The 21,836-nt window shown below is 39.9% G+C and overlaps 1 protein-coding gene across 3 annotated transcripts in view; it reads left to right on the forward strand.

Moving 5' to 3' along the window:
• The window catches only part of LOC144371991 (uncharacterized), a 37,967-nt gene extending 17,991 nt beyond the window's left edge, over positions 1 to 19,976 (forward strand). The window contains exons 2-5 of one of the 3 annotated variants that reach the window (XR_013432038.1): positions 5,266 to 5,392; positions 5,569 to 5,629; positions 6,317 to 15,492; positions 15,668 to 19,976. Coding sequence is in view for 2 of the 3 variants with exons in the window: in XM_078035366.1 (XP_077891492.1) it covers positions 5,266 to 5,392; positions 5,569 to 5,629; positions 6,317 to 9,098 (2,970 nt within the window). In the remaining variant the exon portion in view is untranslated. Of the gene's footprint in view, positions 1 to 97; positions 4,437 to 5,265; positions 5,393 to 5,568; positions 5,630 to 6,316 lie in introns of those variants that run through there. The other 2 variants (XM_078035367.1, XM_078035366.1) reach the window with 2 other exon arrangements.
• Positions 19,977 to 21,836: the final 1,860 nt, after the last annotated feature.

The raw sequence follows: 21,836 nt of genomic DNA on the forward strand, positions 1-21,836 counted from the left end.
TACTTTCCCTGGGAGTGCTCGGGTCCTTTAAAAGTGAGTTTTAACCACAGACACCAGTGTTACTCTCAGATTTTAAGGCATTCTGCACCCAGGCCAGGTTGCTTAAGGGTTCAAAGCACTGTTGGTGGCTCTAGTTACAGACTCCACAGGGAGCAGTGCCTAGGCTCAGTTACAGTCTCTCTGATCCATAGGACAAGAGTGTAGCAGAGGCTCAGTATAAACCTTCTGAGTATTCACAAAACAATAAAAATACAAAATTCACTTCTCTAAAGGTAGAGAATCTTTGTATCAACGCTTAGCACAAAAATTGTCTTCCCTTTTTCTCACTGTCCCAGCACAGACTTCTAGTACATAAACCCCCCAAAATGTTTTCACCTAATGTTTCAAAACATAAAGATTCACAAAAACAGTCCCAAAAAGTGCACAAAAGCACTTTTCCCATGGGAGAGGACTGAACTTCACATATCCCACTAATCATCTTAATAACACTTTACATTTATTTAGAGTCTAGAATTATAAAAATATTTTTTCTCTAAAGACAGAATATTCTCAAATATTTAAAAGTTTAATCTCACAGATTTTTCTTCTAATCCACTTACTTTCTACAATTCAGCCCACAATACTCTGCAATCCGAAGCACAGTTAACTTCTGGAGAGAAATTCCAAATGCACTAAATTCATAAAAATCCTCTGAGGTGGTCATATGGGCCACCAATTGTCACATTCCTCACACTAAAACACTCAGCGTCACTCCAGGTGAACTGGCTGCATGAAATATTCACACAAGAGACACAGATATCTTTTTCTTTGGGTCCTGTGATGGCTCCTCTGACCTTAAGTGTCTGCAGAAAGAGAGAGCACAACAGAGAGAGAGAGAGAAAGTGCTGAACGTTTTTATTGAGGAGAAGCCATTCCAATGAGGCAAGGGGTCAGGTTTCAAGGGGCTGAGTCTAGCTTCCTAATGTCTGTGTCAGCAGGTTGACTGACATCTAGGAAGGCCACACCCAAAGGCAGAGCAAGAGAAGGGGACACACAAAGGGTGTTTCCATGGAATATTCTATCCCAAACAGGGCAAAGGGGTAAGATTACAGAAGAATAGGTGAGTGTAGCCAAACCCTGTGGGTGACACACTTACACCTGAAGACATGCCTTCAACTTCCTGAGCTGGGACAATGCCCAAGTCACCATAAAATGTAGTGAGTGAATGGTCAGAATCTCTTGCTTCAGGACTGGAAGGCGTGAGTCATTCAGAGTAGCTCTCCACAAAACTGCTTTGTCTGCGGTGTGTGGTGAATTGGCTTGTGTTCAGTCCATTTCTAGACTCCCCTGAGAGCCAGTGTGGTGGGACAGAAGGACGCTTCAGCCGTTTGGGAGCTGCCAGGCTGTGGATTTGCAAGCTGCCACCCAGCAGCTCTGCTCTCTGACCTTTCACCCTGCAGGCTGGCAGCAGACAGGTCCCTATAAGGAGAGAACCAAGCAGCAGAAGCAGCCCACAGAGTAGCAGGGACAGAGCAGCCCCTCCTTAGGTTGAGTGCCACCAAAGGCCCTGATCTCTAAGAGCTGAGTCCCTAGGCAGGGACAAGCATGTAAGGGATATCAAATAGATGGCACCAACTCCCTGCCTCAGTGTTCTCAAAAGTTTCTTATGCTTAAAAGTAAAGGCCCTGATGTGCTCAGGCTCAGGCTTTGGGAGTTGTTCCTCTGGGCTCTGCTGCCACTACTAAACTGTTGCTGCCAGATCTCGGTGTCCTTGCCCTCATTTGCTGCTTCACCAGAAGCAAGGAGAGAGCAGTGGCAACAGCAAGAGCTCAGTGCTCTGGCTCCTCCAGGGAGCTGTGCTGGGGCCTCTGCTTTAACACAGACTGGTGCTGCTTCAGATTCTCTGCTCCTGCGCTCTGCCCACCCAGCCTGGAGAGACACCAGTGCTGAGCTTGCAATGAATGCAGCTCTTGATCTTCTCTGAAAGGGTTTCTCCTGGCCTGTGTGGGCTTCCTTACTTCCTCTGTACACCTAGGTATTCTTATTTTGGGGCACAATAAAGTGGAGTGAAGCCAAGTGTTTTTAAACAATGAGCCAAATCCCCTGCGCCCTCTATTTAAATTTTGTTTTCAATTTTGAGACAGGGTTTTGCTCAATTGCTTAATTGCTCCCTGAGTTGCTGAGGCTGGCATTGAACTAGCAATCCTCCTGCCTGAGCCTTTTGAACCTGGGTATTTTTGAAACCTGATTTTCAAAAGAAATTCTCCCTCGGCTTTCTTCTCTAGACTTCAGGTGGTGTTTGAGTGGGAAAACAATAATTTGCTACTATTCCTATATGCAGGCTGTGGGTTTAGTTAACTCTTTTTAAGGAATTCCACCTACTTTTTCACAGTGATTTCTTCTGACTTAGAACAGTGAGAAGCTTTTTAAAATTTCTTTAAGATGTTAACATTGTTAGTTCTGTGATAAATTTAGTAGAAATTAAAGAAAGTTGGGAAAGATCTGCTGTGTGCAGTCTGTAGCCAGTGACTAGGGTCTCATACTGGGAGGTCACACCCCTGTCCTGCACCAGAGAGGGGCTTTCTGAAGGGTGAGTGAAGGTCACACCCTGCTTGCTGCTCTCCACTGTTCTCCAAGACTGCTTCATGGAGCTGTGGAGAACCTCCTGGGGCTTTCACACATGATGATGTTCTTGTTCTAATGGTTCTGCTTGTGTGTGGAACACTCCCTCTCTCTGGAGCCATCATCACGTTGGATGTAAATGATTTTCCTTCTTGCAATGTCCGTTGACTATATTTGTGGGAGTCTCTTTCTGGGCTCTGTTCTGGTCTGTGTTGTGGTAGTACTCTGAGGGTCCCAGACTCTGAGTTGTGTCATGTTGGTGTCTAGTTTGATCTTTTTTCTTTTGTGCTTATCATTTTTAGAAAATTGTTTAGCTTATTTTTCTATAAAAGTAAATTTTTCCTAGACACAGTGGTGAGTGCCTATAATCCTAGCTGCTGGGGAGGCTGGGGCAGGAGGATCGTAAGTTTATAAGCTAGTCTCTGCAACTTAGGAGGCCCTGAGCAACATACAACACCCTGTCTCAAAACATCAAATGTGTCAGGAGTGTGACTGTGTGCTTCTGCTCCCCTGGATTTGATCCACACTGTGTTTTTGTTTATTTATTTGTTTTTTAATTTGTCACACATAAGTAAGTAAATAAAAATATATTTCTTTTAAATTTCTGAAATGGGTTTTAGTCTTTCACAGTTAAATGTACAATAAACTGCATTTGTCTGCAGAATAGAGGGAGGAAGTACTTGCCATGTAGATTCTCATTTGCCTGGACCATCATTGTGTTCTGTCCCCAAGACACCTGCTGTCACCCATAATTTTTCCATGCCTTGAAGAACAGCCCACTAAAGGCTTTCTCTTGGGCTCCTACTAGCCTCTGTTGATACTGTCCTGCTTCAAATGTCATGTCTCTTAAGTCCTTGAGCATGGTTCTTTGTGAGTGGCAGGGTCGTGTTCTGGTAGGTGGTCCTGTGGGCTGTTCCACACTGTGCAGAAATCATGGCCTGCTTAGAAACACACATGGAGTGGCCTGTTTCACAAGCAGTCAGTGTGGGATAGCTCAGGATTCTGGGCTGCAAACCTGCTGCTTTCACACACCCAGGAAGTGCTTGTGCCTGAGGTTTCCTTGCACCAGCTGTGCTACAGGAAGGAGGAATCTCTTTTATAACAGACCACCATTGTACATGTGGCCTATCTTGATCAAAGTGTCCTTGAGCAGAAGGGTGGTGTGTGTCACCACATGTGTCCCACACACATGTGTGTGTACATGATCTGAGTGGGACATCTGCTGTTGAGAAGAGTTTGACAATCATTGGACATTCATGGTTGCCACAAGGTTTGGAAAAGGATTTTCTGCTGTCTGTTAAGAAAACTGTTTTTCAGACCTATATCATTTTGTAAGGCTGTTGTTTGGATAAGGTGACATCTTGGGGTCATTGAGTTTTTTCTAAGACACATGCCATCTTTCCATACACCCCATTCTGCTTTGATATTAACCACAAGAAATTATTATATTGTTGTGTTTATTAATCAATGTGCTTGATTACTTGTGGGAAGCCATTCTAACACGTGATCTGGTGACTCCCGTTAAGGGCCTGAGGCACTTTGGCAAAGTCGAAGTTTTCCCGACCCTTTTCTGATGAGAGAGCCCATCTGTGTGGGGGTGTGCCTGACCACTGACCCCGGGACCCAATCTCTGACCCTGACCTTGGAGTGCACCCCCCCCTCAACCTTCATTGGATGGAATTCTCCCCTGAATCTCTTGTTCCCCAATAAAAGGCTGATCCCCAGCGTGCTCGCTCTCTCTCTCCTGCTAGCCCTGAGTAATCCCTGCTGCCCTGCTGGGCGGTTGGAGGAGGGAACCAGAGGGGAACCGTCTTGGACCTAGCAATAGAAATAAGGTAATTGAGTCTTGTGTTTTTATTTCGATCTCTTCTAACTAACTTTATGCCTAGAACCTCATTAATGAAACCACTGCGCAGGCCGCGTGGTAGAATTACTAATGGGTAAATTTGTTCTGGAGTAAAGCTCCTGCAAACTTCTTGTTGTCCTCAGTGTAATCATCCAAGTTGAGCTCAGTCCCCAGTGATCATATTGTGTCAACCGGTGTGGAAGATTGTCTAACTGTTGTCTATGAGGGAAACTCTTTAGTGACTCCATACTCTGAGGGTGTGGTTTGGGGCTGATTCTAGGCACTTCTTTAAGGATGGAACAATTGACTTTCAGAAGGAAACAGGAGATCAGTAAATACCATGTTGTCTATATTAAGTATGGAGGCCCAGTGAGCCACTGTGGTTGGCAGGATCTGTCTCAAAGGCTAAGTTTTGTGATTCCAGCAATTTCCTACTCAGCTTTCTTTTCTAAGGGTAAATAATATGGAGAATGCTCATATTAGCTCTCTACTGCACAGGATGTTGGTAGGATGGTGATAGAGATGCAATCAACAAATAAGTTAAGGGTGACCCGAGAGCCCCTCTTACTTCCTGTGAACTCACGAAAAGTGATTTCACCAAAGGAAGGGTATACAACACTCTCTGTTTACCTGGTGTGGGACCCAATTCTAGTGTTGGAGTGGCTGTGAGGACTTAAGTACACTAAAGGTTTCATGGACAAAATCGTGGAATTAATCAAGAGGCCAGGGAATCATGTGAACATCACACATGTTGAGTATAGATTTCTCACACTGTCAATCTCTCCTGGCCTCCACTACACATTTGTGGGATATTTTAGATCTCAGCGACCTTTGAGGATGTGGCTGTGAACTTCACCCAGGAGGAGTGGGCTTTGCTGGATGCTTCCCAGAAGAACCTTTACAGAGATGTGATGCTGGAAGTCCTCAGAAACCTGGCTTCTCTAGGTAATAATGTTGTGTAGTTATTTAATCACATATAGAAGTCGTGTTTATTTTGGTCATTCATGTAGAACATGAAAAGACAATCAATTGGTGAATTATTGTAGCATAAAATGCTCCATAAATTTGGAAACGCCTTTCTATCTCCTAAATATTTATAATGTTTTGGTTTGGCATTTTAGGAAAGACCTGGGATGACCAGAACTTTGAAGATCAGATCAATAATTCTGGGAGTAATCTAAGGTAATTGTACTCACAAGAGGAATCCTTGAGGGAATCTGAGAATGTCATATATTTTGCAAGAAATGTGCACAACTTTAAATGTATTTATTCTTACAAGATTTTTTTACCAAAAACATATACTTAGCTGAGACTGGGGTTGTGACTCAGTGGTAGAGAGCTTGCCTAGTACACTTGTGGCACTGGGTTCTCTTCTCTGCACCACATTTAAATCAATAAAGTTTATTCACAACTGAAATAAATTTTACACACATGTATATTTAACTGTAAAATATACTCAGTCTTTTCAAAGTACTTGACATGCAAAAGTACTATGAAATTGCATATGTAAATATCACTATTTGGATAATAGTCATAGGCAAGCTGTGTTGCAAAGCATTGTTTCCTCTCAATCTCTTTATTTTCTGGCAATTTGAACAAGTTGGAAAACCTAGTCTTTACCTGATGTTGGTAGTAATGTAAGCCTAGAACCTTTAAATAAATATAAAATCATGAATGAATCAAGCATTAATCATGTGCTGATCATTCTTTAAAGAAATCTTATGGTAAACTTCAAAGGCAAAGAACAGTATGGGGAAATTTTCAATGAGATTCCAGTTCTTAAGTAGACAAAGAAAAATTTTAATAGAGTGAATTCATATGATGGCATTATGTGTGCAAATGACTGCATATGTCCTAATACCTTCACAGGCACTTCAGATCTCACTGTGGGCATGAATGCTATAAACATGAAGAGTGTGAAGAGAAGCCATGTGAATTGAAACAATACAGAAAATCTCTGGTTTCTCTCAAAAGTGTTCACCCACAAATGTTAACACAAACTGGAGATGAACCATATGAAAGTACAATCAGTTGTTCCAGTGACATTCAAAGACATGAAGATTCTCATACTGAGTGCCAACCCTATGAATGTCAACAATGTGGTGAAGCCTTTTCTTCTCTCCCAGCTGTTCAAAGACACATGAGAACACACAGTGGAGGTAAACCTTTTCAATATGAGGTATGTGGGAAAGCCTTTCATTCCCCCACTTTATTTAGAAAACATGAAAGAACTCATTCTGGAGAGAAACTCCATAAATGTAAACAAGGTGGTAAAACTTTGGTTTCATTCGCAAGTCTTCGATGTCACATGATCAGGCACACTGGGAAAGCACATTTCAAATGTAAGCTATGTGGAAAAGACTTTGGTTATCTCAGTTTACTTAGAATACATCAGAGAATGCATACTGGAGAGAAACCCTATGAATGTCAACAATGTGGGAAAGCCTTCAGTACTTCATCTTACCTCCAGATACACAAATGGACTCATACAGGAGAGAAGCCCTATGAGTGTAAGCAGTGTGGGAAAGCCTTCACTCAGTCTGCTCACCTTCACTCTCATGAGCAAACTCATACTGGAGAGAAGCCCTATAAATGTCTACAATGTGGGAAAGCCTACACTACTTCATCTTACCTACAGATACATGAACAATTCCATGCTGGAGAGAAGCCCAATGAATGCCAACAATGTGGAAAAGTCTTCACTACTTCTTCTTCCCTTCACAGACATGAACGAACTCATACTAGGGAGAAGCCCTATGAACGTAAGCAGTGTGGCAAAGCTTTTTCTCAGTCTTCTAACCTTCACTCATATGAAAACACTCATATGACAGAGAAATCCTATGAATGCCAACAATGTGAAAAAGTCTTCACTACTTCTTCTAACCTTCACAGACATGAACGGACCCATACTGGAGAGAAGCCCTATGAATGTAAGCAGTGTGGGAAAGCCTTCACTCAGTCATCTTACCTTCACTCACATGTGAAAACTCACACTGGAGAGAAGCCCTATGTATGTAAACTGTGTGGAAAAGCCTTTGCTACATCTCCTCAGCTTCGTGTACATAAACGAACTCATACTGGAGAGAGGCCCTATGAATGTAAGCAGTGTGGCAAAGCCTTCATTCATTCTGGTGACCTTCGCTCCCATGAGCGAACTCATACTGGAGTGAAGCCCTATGAATGTAAGCAGTGTGGCAAAGCCTTTGCTACATCTTCTCAGCTTCACATACATGAACGAACTCATACTGGAGAGAAGCCCTATGAATGTAAACAATGTGGTAGAGCCTTTGCTAGATCTGGTGACCTTAACATACATGGAAGGATGCATACTGGAGAGAAGCCCTATAAATGTCAACAATGTGGAAAAGACTTTGCTGCATACTCTCACCTTCACAAACATGAAAGGATGCATACTGGAGAGAGGCCCTATAAATGTAAACAGTGTGGAAAAGCCTTCATTGACTCCTCTAACCTTCACAGACATGAGAAAATCCATACTGAAGAGATGCCCAATGGAAGTCAACATTGTGGAAAAACCTTTGATACATCCAGTGAACCTCACATGCATGGAAGAACTCACAAAGAAGAGAAGACCAATAAATGCCAACAATGTGGAAAAGTCTTCAGTACTTCTTCTTACCTTCAGATACATGAACGGACACATACTGGATTGAAGCCCTATGAATGTAAGCAGTGTGGCAAAACCTTTGGTAGATCTTCTCAGCTTCACATACATAAACGAACTCATACTGGAGAAAAGCCCTATGAATGTAAGCTGTGTGGAAAAGCCTTTACTTACTCCTCTAACTTTCATAGACATGAAAGAACACATACTAGAGAGAAACCTTATGAATATCAACACTGTGGGAAAGGCTTCACTACACCAACTTTCCTTCAGATGCATGAACAAATCCTTACTGGAGAGAAGCCCAATGAAAGTCAACATTATGGAAAAACCTTTGATACATCCAGTGAACCTCACATGCATGGAAGAACTCACACAGAAGAGAAGACCAATGAATGCCAACCATGGTGGAAAGTCTTCAGTACTTCTTCTTCCCTTCAGATACATGAACAGACACATACTGGAGTGAAGCCCTATGAATGTAAGCAGTGTGGCAAAGCCTTCATTCATTCTGCTCACCTTCGCTCCCATGAGCGAACTCATACTGGAGGGAAGCCCTATATATGTAAGTGGTGTAACAAAGTCTTTGCTAGACCTTCTCAGCTTCGCATACATGAACGAACTCATACTGGAGAGAAGCCCTATGAATGTAAACAATGTGGTAGAGCCTTTGCTAGATCTGGTGACCTTCGCACACATGGAAGGATGCATACTGGAGAGAAGCCCTATAAATGTCAACAATGTGGAAAAGACTTTGCTGCATGCTCTCAGCTTCACAGACATAAAAGGACGCATACTGGAGAGAGGCCCTATAAATGTAAACAGTGTGGAAAAGCCTTTGCTACATCCTCTAACCTTCACAAACATGAAAAAATGCATACTGGAGAGAAACCCTATGTCAAAGATGTGGTAGAGCCTTTGGTAGATCCTGTGAACTTCATGTACATGAAAGAATACATACTGGAGAAAAGCCCTATGAATGTAAACAATGTGGAAAAGCCTACACTACTTCATCTTCCCTTGTGATACATGAGCGAACTCATACTGGAGAGAAGCCCTATAAATGTCTACAATGTGGGAAAGCCTTCACTAAATCCTCTTCTCTTCTGATACATGAACGAACTTATACTGGAGAGAAGCCCTATGAATATAAACAATGTGGTAGAGCCTTTGCTACATCCAGTGACCTTCACACACATGAAAGGATGCGTACTCGAGAGAAGCCCTATAAATGTCAACAATGTGGAAAAGACTTTGCTGCATACTCTCAGCTTCACAGACATGAAAGGACGCATACTGGAGAGAGGCCCTATGAATGTCAACAGTGTGGAAAATCCTTTGTTACATCCTCTCAGCTTCACTTACATGAACAAGGCTGGACCTCTCTCTCTGTTTAGGGTACCTCAGTAGCCCTGGGAACATCATGTGATGATTTTTTTTCATACAAAGTATGTAACAAAAGGCAAGGTAAGGAGAGTCCCAGTCTGATGTTCTAATGTAGTGGCACTCCCTTCTCCACCTAAGATTCTTAAATAAGCTTCTCCAGAGACCCTCACCATAATTTTCTTTATGTAGACTCCTACAAAAAAATGTACACCTCCACCCCTTCCCACTGGGGGTAAACATAATGAAATTTCAAACTGGAGGTTTAGAAAATTTTAGGGATACCCCTGTGAGGCCTGCAGCTAGTAAGTTGGCTCCCTGAATCTTCCCTGGGTGTCCAGCCTCATGTGTCCCACATCACTAATGGGGCCTCCACTGGCAAAAGACCCCAGGTCGTAGCCAGGAATTCTTGTTTGGGCATGATACAGCAGGGTCTCTGGTGGGAATTCAGGAGCACTGGATTCAAGGTTTCCAGACACTTTAGAGCTGCAACCTTCTTACCTAGTGGTCATGGCCCACGTGAAGTCCACAGTGGGTGCAGCACCCTGGATGTGGTCAGCACTCACAAGGTCAATATTACTCTCCATCCTATAGCCAATAAATTCCCAGGAGTCCTGCTATCCAGTGCTTGCCCTGTCCTGCAGGGGGTCCTACATGTTGCTATAAACTTTTGGGTGTTCTTGCTATGCTCTACTGTGATCATTCTACCCAGGAGGCCTGGACACCACTGGTCCTGGGGTCTATTAATGACTGTGGAGCAGGAGGCACTTGCATGGATGCCCATTTACTCCTGGGTCTGATGAACTTCCTGGGCCAGCACCACCCAGTCGTGCCTGGATCTCCTCTTCTCTGTCCCCTTCTTCCCTGCACTGCCTGAGCTCAGAGCCCTCTCAGTTCCCCTACTCATGTTCCTCCTTCCCCAAGGCCTTGGTGGCCATCCTGGACCATGCTCCCTCTCCTAGGGCCTTGTGTGGTCATTGATAAGAGTTCCATACAAGGGGCTTGGGATGTGGCTCAAGCGGTAGCGCACTCTCCTGGCATGTGTGCAGCCCGGGTTCGATCCTCAACACCACATACAAAGAGTTGTGTCCACTGAAAACTGAAAAAAAAAAAAAAAAAAAAAATATATATATATATATATATATATATATAAAAGAACAGAATAGGGTTAAAAAAAATAAAAAAAAGAGTTCCTTACATACCTGAGTCCAAATATTTAAGGTAGCAAACAAGCTAAAAATAGGGTGATTGCCACTGCTATCTCTGTTACCAGCCTTTTACTGTGTCTCTAATAGTGTTTATTTGAAAAGGAAGGTCAAAAATCAGTGCTATGTGTTAAACTGCAATGCAAACAAAAGACCACCAACTCTAATTTTAAATCAAATTAAAGCAAGCTTATATTGTGTACAGATAGAATGATGGCCAGCTGCTGTCTCTCCCAAACCCAAGCTGCAGATCAGTCCAGCTCTCAGGAAAGAAAAGACATTCTGACATGTAGGAAGGAGGGAGCCTGAGCTGTATCTCAGTAAGGTGGAGCTCCTACAAATCTTCGGTGAAGTGTTCTAGTTCTGAAGCTGATCTTTGTTTCTTAAATATCATTTTACGAAGCTTACATATATTGTTGCTTGAGGTTACATGAATATTAGCTAACACAATAGGATGTTAATTTAAAGCATAAATTAGAAAAAGGCTGAGAGCTTTTAACCTTTTGTGAAAAAGTAACAAAATGATTTTGTGTTTCACAATTTGAACCTTTATATAACTTAGGCTTTCATTAGCTTAAAAATATATTTAAATTATCCCACAGTGTAAAAAATAACATAAAACTTTATATCTTATTGATAACAGGTTGAGTTATAGAGCATAAAAGGATATAAATAAATTTCTAATAAAGTTTATCATCCTTTTGAGCCCAAAATCACCATTCAACTTTAGTTTGAACAACACCAGCTTGATATAATGTTCTTTTAAAACTTCTACATTTAAGACCTGTATACCTGGAAGATATGAACATATTTAATATACAGACAAGAGTAATAGCATCACAATTCATTGATATTTTTATAGTAATTCTGTTTAGCTCTTAAAGAAATAATATATTGCAATAATCCAAAAAAACAGTTGTTGTTTAACCATAGTTGTATAATTCTTAATTCCTTCAAGTTTACTTGCTCAAAAAAAAAGAAAGAAAGAAAGAAAGAAAGAAAGAAAGACAAAACTTAATAAACACAGTGTTATGGGTAAATTAATGTTTCAGTTTAACCCATGACATTAATTTCTTAAATTAATGATTTAAGAAATCCTTCTCTTTTAACATATAGATTGATCTTTGGTTTATATTAGTGTATTAACATTTATCCTTAAGGAAAAACCTTAAGAAATTAAAATTAAAATAGAACTTTTTATTTCTCTTTCCCATCTGTTGACCCCATTTTTTTGAAATAATCCTTGTAAATTTCTGAATTTAGGCAAAATATTTTATTTTAATAAGAAATATCTTGTATTTTGTAATACACAGTTAATCACTTCTGTTTCCCATTTTATGAAAACACGATGTTTAAGAATATAAAATTTTACCTCCAAACAAAAAAAACAGGGCCTTACTTCAAGCCCCTGTCAACAGTTTATCACTGAGAAAAATAACTCTGGGAACAGTTATCCCTAAAATATTAGACAGACAACCCATAGCTTATTTCAATAAGAAATTTAACATGATAGACCTTTTATCAACCTTAATAGTGTGGAATATTGTCCTGCATACATTCATATTATTAAAATTGGTAAGGCCACAAATTACACATAATTATTGAATCTAATTTTCTATATTAAATAAAGTTATTAAGGATTTTCTTTCAACTGTTTCTTTTTACCCAAAGAATGTTTTAACATAGATCCTTCAAAAGGTTATCACTAGTTCAATGCCATGTAGAATTCTAATTAAATCACTGTCTGAAACAATACTGTTCACTTTTTTTTTACTCATTGATATTTCAGATACTAATTCCCCCTACTTAGATTAACACTATGTTTGATAATAATAATGATAGTTTTTTATGGATTCATAGATAGAAGACTATTTATTTTGTCTATTTCATTCTTTATTAATGATAAAAAACAAAACATCTTCTCCAGGCTTATTTAACCTATGGACTTCGTATTTTAGATGGATGTTTACGTATTTCTCATGCCCATAGTAAAGACCACCACTCCTAAGTTATAAACTCTGTCTCCCTTCTTTCCAAATTAAGACAATCATTAAAGTTTATCCAGAGGGGCTGGGGATGTGGCTCTAGCGGTAGCGCGCTCGCCTGGCATGCATGCGGCCCGGGTTCGATCCTCAGCACCACATACCAACAAAGATGTTGTGTCCGCCGAGAACTAAAAAATAAATATTTAAAAAATTCTCTCTCCTAAAAAAAAAAAAATATATATATATATATATATATAAAGTTTATCCAGAGCTAAGTTCAAAATATAAATTTTGGTTATATTTCCATTTTGGGTAATTCTATTAAAGTCAAAATTATGTCATTCAATTAATGAAGGCTAATTTCTATTTAACATGGTCTCTTTCCAATTTATTAATATTAAACTTAACATGACTAGTAGATGACCTTTGTGAAGTTTTATGATCAGCTTGAGATAATAAATCCTTTCTTACTATTTAAATACTTGTACTATTGTCTGTCACTTAAAACTAGTGATATTATGGCTTATGCCAGCCTTTATTCAATTTTATTAAATATAGAAAAGGGGGGGGAAGGACCTTGTATGCACATACTAGATCTTACAAATAATTCAAATTTTTTCTTAAATTGTGATATTAACAGTCTTGTGTTATTGAACATGATTCAGTAAATTAACTGAATTTCAAAATAGTTTAAACCTGTCATTGCGATATGACTAAACAACTTGACCCAGGAAGGTAAATTTTCATCTGCAGAGTTTACAGCCATGCAGCTTCATGAGCTTATCAGGTAAGTAATGATTATAAAGAGACCCCTGTGGGCCCTCCTCTCATTCCCACTCTTAATATGCCTTGCAGTGTGCACTGTAAGTTCAACCCATGAAACCAGATTGATCGTACGACTGTAATGGTCAATTATACCTATATGTTGATCCTATGGTAAACAGGCTGTCTGGGAGTATCTTTTTTATTTTTATTTTTATTTTTTTTAAAGAGAGAGAGAGAGAGAGAGAATTTTATTTATTTATTAGTTTTTTCGGTGAACACAACATCTTTGTTTTTGTATGTGGTGCTGAGGATCGAACCCGGGCTGCACGCATGTCAGGACCCGGGCTGCACGCATGTCAGGAGAGCGCGCTACCGCTTGAGCCACATCCCCAGCCCCATGGGAGTATCTTTTGAGAAAAAAAAATAGCATATGAGAAACATAAATCAGTCAATCATGCTGGCCCTTGGATAATAAGATTATATATCTGGATAATTGTCAAAATAGAAAAATTGTTGAAATACAATTTTTCTATACAGGCCAGTTATTTACATAAAATGTCCACCAATGTATTATTGTCCTAATTATTCTACAGAAGAAATTGACACCTTTCAGAAGTGGATGGATTGTGCAAATATCTTAGCAGTATGACATAAAGTGTCTAGAAATAGTGGGTATATTTTAGACTGGTCTTCTAGGATTGACAGAAAAGCAATTATGCTGCCATGACCCCTGGAGGATTTGTTAGTAACATCTTGACCTTCAGTGAAGGTGACATCCAAAGGGATGTTTGATGTTTAACTTCTGCTTCCAGAATTTTACATTACTGATCGAAATAGAAGACTCCTTCAATGTAAGAATTAAGATAAAAAGATGATTAAATATCCTGTAACCTCTGAATGGTACAACTTGCCTAATTTTATCACTAGTTATAGCAAAGGAAAAGGACATCAATCCTCATCAATCTTCCTTTGACCTAGTGCCAACTAATCATGCTGAGGTTAACATTCAGGCTTTGAAACAGATGCATACCAATTAACCAAGCTCTTGGTCTCATTATCCTTGAAGTGACTAGTTTAAACATTATTCCTTGCTTTTACAATTACAGCCTTTGTGACTATGTTTCAAAACTGATAACATATGAATTTTCTTAATAATTTGATTTAAATTACTTCCAGGATCCTTCATAGTCAGGCAAGTGCTAATGGAAGGATTGAAACCAAGATAAAGTGCTCTAGAAGCCACTGTAATAAATAATGTCAATAAGTCCTCTGCTCTGTGATTTGAGTAAAAGCTTCAACGCTGTGCCAATTAAATATGTCTGTGTTACTTTGGCTAAACACAATGCTTCCCAATAAAATTGGGAAAAGATTAAGAATCTTCTGATGAGTGTTTGGCAGGGCAATAATAATATCCTGGATCTTCCAAAGTTAATTAAATGATCTTAGTCCTAAATTATTTAAATATTTTATATGGTATGTTATTGAAATTATATTTTCTACTAATTTCTTTTGTGTCTCAATAGTAGGTCATAATGGCCTTTGACCAGGAATAGAGTGGCTGCAGGATATAATTCCCCATTTTTTTTTTATTAAGAAGTGTGGAGTATGTGAAGAGCTGTCCTGAATGAACACATCTTTAAGTCCTGCAGGGGCTCTGACCAATCGCTATATTTCCTAGTGACTTGGGCATTGTTCTAGCTCAGATATCAGAGCATGGTTTTAGGAGTAGACATACCCACTGTGGTCGAATTGCACTAACCTATTTCTTTGTAATCCTGCCCCTTTGCCCTTGGGATAGAATGTTCCATGGAAGCTCCCTTTGTGTGTCTCCTTCTCTTGCTCTGCTTTGGATTCTCACACAGCTCATGAGATGGGCGTGGCCTTCCAAGTTGTAGGTCAATCTGCTGACAGCAAGACATCAGGAAGCTAGACTCAACCCCCTGAAGCTTGATCCCTTGCTTCATTTGAATGGCTTTTCCCCAATAAAAGTGGGTTCAAGGCCTGCTCTCTCTCTTTCTTGCCTGCCTTGCCTCCTTTGTGGGAGCTGGGTCAGAAGAACCATCACAGAACCCAAAGAAAAAGGTATGTTTCTGTCTCTCTGTGATTATTTTGCACCAGCCCAGTTCACCTGGAGTGACCTTGAGTGTTTTATTCCTTGGATGCAACAGATAAAGTAGTGTGTGTGTGTGTGTGTGTGTGTGTGTGTGTATTGGAAAATGATAATGATCAATAAAAGGTATCTCATTTTCATATCTAGCCTAAACTACTATCATCAAAGAAGGCCTTTAAAAAATTACCTACTGGAAGGTAAGATCAACGGGGACCTCTCTCACTTAATTTGGACCGAAACAAATTCCAGGAGATTTTCAAGAGATCCAAATTCATACATAGAAATATTTCAAAATTCATGCCAGGTCTCTAATCTTATCTACAGACATATTATGGTATTATTTAGCTAAACATTGAAATAGAGGGCCATCCTAAAAACAATTTTAAAAGAGATTTATCTTAACCATGTCCCAAGAACACAGAATAGGAATTAATCTCTCCCCAAATAGATTAATATCCAACAGATGAACAGGATGCCTACGAAGGGATTATAGAAAGTCCTTGGGAAAATTCTATTATTTTCATAGAGAGACTCAAAAGGAGAGTACAACACCCAAAATTTATAGGGAGACACCCATTTTCAAAAGATGAGTTTATCATTCAGTTAGCTGTGTGGGGGGGTGATGAATAACTTGTGTGGGTTGATACAGCAGGAATAGGAGCCATTTATTGTAGGACAACAGAGCTATTTATACATTTTGCACAGCTTATCTTAATTAGCATAAACTAGATACATCAGTCAACCAATAAGGAATCTCCACACTTAATGGCTCGCTTTTGTTACTTCTCAAACCACTCCCTCTGGCATTTTGCCAGGCACCATCCAGACTTGTTTACGAACTCTACATTTTTCTGGCAAAATACCAGGTGTTATTTTGACTTGCCTACAGACCTTAACAGTTAGCCCTAGACATTCTAAGGGATTCACAGAGGTTAACATAGTTCTAGCCAAGGTTGGATATTACACCACAGTTTAAATGGAGACCAAATGGGGAAAACAAAAACAGAGAGACAGAAAAGGTCTGGAATTCTAGTCTTGGCTCCAGGAGGAAGACGCTTCCTGGATAAACATGTTACTCTCCTTTTAAGTTATTTAAAAAAAAAAAAAAAGCCTTGAAAACATTAAAACAGGGCCTTACTTTGAGCCCTTATCAACAGTTTATTACCAAAAAAAATCACTCTAAAAATAGTTACTTCGAAAATATCAAACAGACAGACAGAAATAAATCAGCTCAACAGCCAATGGCTTATTGCAATAAAAAATGTTAACATGATAGACCTTTTCTCGACTTTAATGATATGAGGCAATGCCCTGCCTGTATTGATATTTTTAGAATTGGTAAAACCACAGATTACACATAGTTATTAGAGCTAATTTTGCTAAGTAAAGTTATTAAGTATGCTTATACAACTGTTTCTTTATATGCAAAGATTGTTTGACATAAATACCTCAAGATCATCCCTAGATCAATGTCATATAAAATTCTAAATTAGATCACTGTCTTAAACAACACTGTTGACTTGTTTTTATCCATTAATGTTTGAGATACTACCTCCTCCTACTTAGTCAACATTGAGTTTAATAAAAATAAAGAGTTTTTCATAGATTGGTAAATAAAATTCTATTCATTTTTAATTCCTTTTTTTGTTAGTGGTAAGGAACAAGATATCTTTCCTATTCCTATGCTTACTAAACACATGTATTTTCTATTCTGGAAATCTCTGTCTGTCTGTCTCTCTCTCTCTCTCTCTCTCTCTCTCTCTCTCTCTCTCTCTATATATATATATATATATATATATATATATATATATATATATATATATATATAATGCCCCTAGTAAAGGCTGAAGATGAAGATCCTAAATTAAAAACTCTGTCTCACTTCATTCTAAATTAAGATAGTCATTTGGACTTCATCTAAAGCTAATTTTAAAATATAAATTTTTATTATATTCTCCATTTTTAATAATTCTGTTGAAGTTAAAAATTAAATCATGCATTTGATAATACTTCTATTTGCCATGTTCCCTTTAAATAACTTGTTAAAATTCATGACCAACTAAGAATGGTAAACTTTTTTTTTTTTTACCATTTAAATATTTGTTCTAGTGTCTATAATTAAACTACTGATACTATGACTTATAGGCCTCTACTCAATTTTTTAAAAAAAAAAACAGGGAAAAACTGGACCACCTATGCACACACTAGACCTTATAAAAATTTCAAGTTTTTTTCTTAATTATGACACTGAGAATCTTACTGCTGCTGAACATGATGTAGAAAGTTAAATCAGATTTCAAAGGATAGAAGCCAAACCTGTCATCATGAAAATGACTGAAAAACCTGGCATACGAAGGTCAATCTCCAAGCTGCAGAATTTACAGCCATGCACTTTCAGGAGCTTGTCACTGAAGGAAAAATTATAAAGAGACTTCTGTGGACCATTTCTCAAGTCCGCTTTTAATGTGTTTTGCAGTGTGGACTGGAAAGTTCACCTACATAACTATATTAATTATACTGACCATCATTTTCAGCTACCTATGTTAATCCCATGACACATGATGGCTGTCTAAAAGTATCTTTTGAGAAAAAAAAAAAAAGCATATAAGAAACCCAAACCAGCTAATCATGCTGGTCCTTAGGGATTAAGACTATATTTACCTCTCTGGACAATTGTCAAAACAGAAAAGTTGTTGAAATAGATTTTCCCTACTTAGGCCAGTTGTTTACATAAAACATCCACCAATGTGTTATCTACAGTAGAAACTGGCACCTTTCCTAAGTGGATGGTTGTGCACATGTCTTGCCAGTATAACAGGAAGTGTCTAGAAATGCTGGATACATTTCAGGCTGGTCTCCTAGAATGGACAAGAGCAATTACATGAGGTTGCCATGACTCCTAGAAAATTTAACCCTCAGGGAGAAGGCACCAAAGGATGTTTTGATGCTTAACTTCTCCCTGTAGAATTTTGCATTATTGACAGACCTGAGAGACTCCTTAAATGGGAGAAATACAACTTGTCTTATTGCATCGCTAGTTATTGCAGCTCACATTTCAGAGTTGTGGTCTGCTGAAGTTAATGTTCAGGCTTCAAAATAGGTGCACACCAACTAACCAGGCCTAGGCAGGCTCTTGGTCGCATGATCCTTGAGGTGGCTACTGTTAAACCACAATGCAAAGACCACCTGATTCCACTTGAAATCAAATAAAAGCAAGCTGGTAATTCCAAACAGCTGGGGCTGTCTCTCCCGAAACCCAGAAGACAGCCCTGCAGCTCTCCAGGAACGCAGTTTTATAGCACAGAAAGTTACACAAAGGGGGGTTTGAGAACTTGTAGATAGTAAAATTTTGATAAGCATAACACAATGGCTAGCTGGTATTTTAGCTGGTCCTGATATCAGAATTTATGAGGCGCCATTGGAGCTTCAGAGAGGGCTGCTATCTGGCCAGGGAAAGCCAGGCATGGTGAGTTCAAGGCACGGGCAGGCATTCCAAGCAGGTTCAGAAATAGCAGTAATTTAGGGTAAAGCTGAAATTAACTTTTCATGCCTTTGTGGTGAGATGGCTCCCAATCTGAAGAGGGAATTAGGCTGGGCTTATCACTACTTTAAATCTTATTCCTTGTTTCTTTCTACAACTACAGCCTTTGTGGCTATGTTTTAACATTTACGACATGTGAATTTTTTTTAAGGGACTATGGCTTTTATTTTGTTTATTTACATTTATGTGGTGCTGAGGATCGAACCCAGGGCCTTACTCATGCTAGGCGAGCACTCTGCCACTGAGCCACAACCCCAGTCCCTACATGTGAATTTTCTTGATAATTTGACTTAAATTACTTCCAAGTCCCTTCATAGTCAGATAAGGGCTGATGGAAGGATGGGAACTAAGTGGAACATTCTAGAAGGCATTGTAATGAATAATACCAATGAGCCCTCTGCTGTGCCAACTAAATATGTCTGTGTTGCCATAACCAAACACAGTGCTTCCCAATGAGAGTGGGATATGATGAAAAGTCTTCTGATGAATGTTTGGCCAAGCAATCATAACAACCCGGCTCTTTTGAAGTTAATTGAATGATATAATTCTAAAAGTATGTTGGATCATTCCACCTGGTAGATTTTTGAAATGATATGTTTCCTACTAATTCCTTCTGTGTCTCAATAGATCATGGTGACCTCGGACCATGAATCCAGTGAGTGGAAGACATAATTCCCCAATTGCCTTTAAATATTAAGAAAGGGGGACTATGTCAGAAGCCACTCTGGACACTCCTTTCAGCCCTGAGCAAAAACATGGTAATGCTGTTGGGCCTTACCTCCACTCGTATAATCAAGATGCCGCCCAGGAGTGCTGTCACCCGATGGGGTTGCAATACACCCACTTGTTTGTTGTAAGCCTACCCCTTGCCTCATTTGAATGGCTTCTCCTCAAATAAAACCAGGGTTCAACTTGTGTGCTTTCTCTTTTTTCCACGAACCCTTGAGGTCAAGAGCTGTCCCTGTTTCCTGCAAATAGAAAGTGTTCTGTGTGTTGCGTGCTTCTTTCATTGTTTGCTCAGTTACTGATGTAGTCAGATTTGGGGAACCCAGCATGGGCCGCCAGCCCAGATAGCTGGCATGATACAGCTAGCTGCCCAACCTGTTCTGGAATAGCTGGTTCCACCCTCCTGAGACATCCTGGGCTGCGCAGGCCACAGCTGCAGGCCTGAGCAGGTGAGTGGATGTGCTCTAAGTTTGAACTGAGCTCGTCTCCAAGTCAGCAAATTCAGGTGAATGTCCAAGGCTTCTGTCCCTGTGCGCTTGGACATTGGGGATCAGTTAGAGGGAAAAGGAGGACCTGTGAGCCCTGCTGGAGAAAGGCTCTGCACACAGGGGCACCACTTCGCCTTCTGTCTTCCTTGTAGAACCTGAGTGAGGGAGGAAGGTTTCACTGTTTCCACTTGAACAAGGTAGCAACAGAGGGAGGTGTGCCGACAGAGCCATAGCCTAGGGAGCCTGCACAGGGCAAAGGGCTTTGTGATTTCAGTATAAAGACGATGGCTGGAGGTGCAGAGTGAGCCTGAGTGTGTTCTGAGAAGTCTTTTCTGCTCATCAGCAAACCCTAGTTGCTTAGTCTGGCAGACGGAGCACAGGCTGGTTTTTAAATGTTCTGAAGAATTCAATAAAGTGCAAGCAGAAAACATTTAATTATAAACTTACTTCTCTCAAAATACAAACTCAAGGCCTGGGACTGTGGCTCAGTGGCAGAGCGCTTGCCCCACACATACGAGGCACTGGTTTTGATCCTCAGCACCACATAAAAATAAATTAATAAAATAAAGGTATTGTGTCCATCTACAAGTAAAAACTCTATGTAAAAAAATACAAACTCTAGAGGTCCAAAAGAGGTGAGACAAAATGATATTTTTTTTAGCGAAGGTGTTAGCTTTAACTAATGGAGATCTTTTGGAGATGTGGTATTACTCTCAAAAAGAAACTCTTTTTACTGCACAAAGAGTAAATCCTGACATGACAGATTGGAAAAGCTAAGAGTAAACAGAAAAGTAAGACGAGGTGCTGGGTGTGGGGGTGCCTGCCGGTGGTCCCTGTGGCTCTTGAGCCTGAGGCAAGAGGATAGAATTCCAAGCCAGCCTCAGCAATTTAATGAGGCCCCAAGAAACTAAGCCAGACATTGACTCAAAATAAAAAATAAAAAGGGCTGTGATGTACTCGATGGCTAAGCGCCTCTGGGTTCAATCACTAGTACGAAATTTAAAAAGAAAGGAAGAAAGGGAGGGAAAGAGAGAGAGAGAAAGAAAGATGAGGTGATGTGAACTTTCAAATTCCACTTGCGCTGCTCTCCAGGGTAATGGCTTTATTTGGGACAATGCATTTTCCTGGGTCTGAATCTCCTTGACGTTGGAGGCCTCTCCCACTGCATCTGTGCAGCTCGCACCTGAGGTTGCCCAGGCTGAGATAGCAGAGGCTCAAGCTGTTTGCTCATTATTCTTGAGTCCCATTCTCAGCACTGTGCATAAATAAAATAAAGGCCCGTTGAAAACTAATAAAATGAATGAATGGAAGGATGGTTTCTTGATTAAGAACCTATAAAGTGACAGTGTATTATTTGAGTGAATAAAGTATTGAAAAGGACAGAAACGTGTGGACATTATTTCTTCCCCTCGACTGCATAAGTCGCACCTTTTGCCCATCGCGATGATATTACTGGTTATCTGGTGGATGGGTGGATCAAGGGGTGGATGGGTCCTGCTTCCCCACATGTTGAAGTTTGAATATTAGAGAAACATGCCAAGGCAAGCATATGAAGCAGGGT

The sequence above is a fragment of the Ictidomys tridecemlineatus genome, chromosome Y, assembly GCF_052094955.1.
Source record: "Ictidomys tridecemlineatus isolate mIctTri1 chromosome Y, mIctTri1.hap1, whole genome shotgun sequence".
NCBI lineage: Eukaryota > Metazoa > Chordata > Mammalia > Rodentia > Sciuridae > Ictidomys > Ictidomys tridecemlineatus.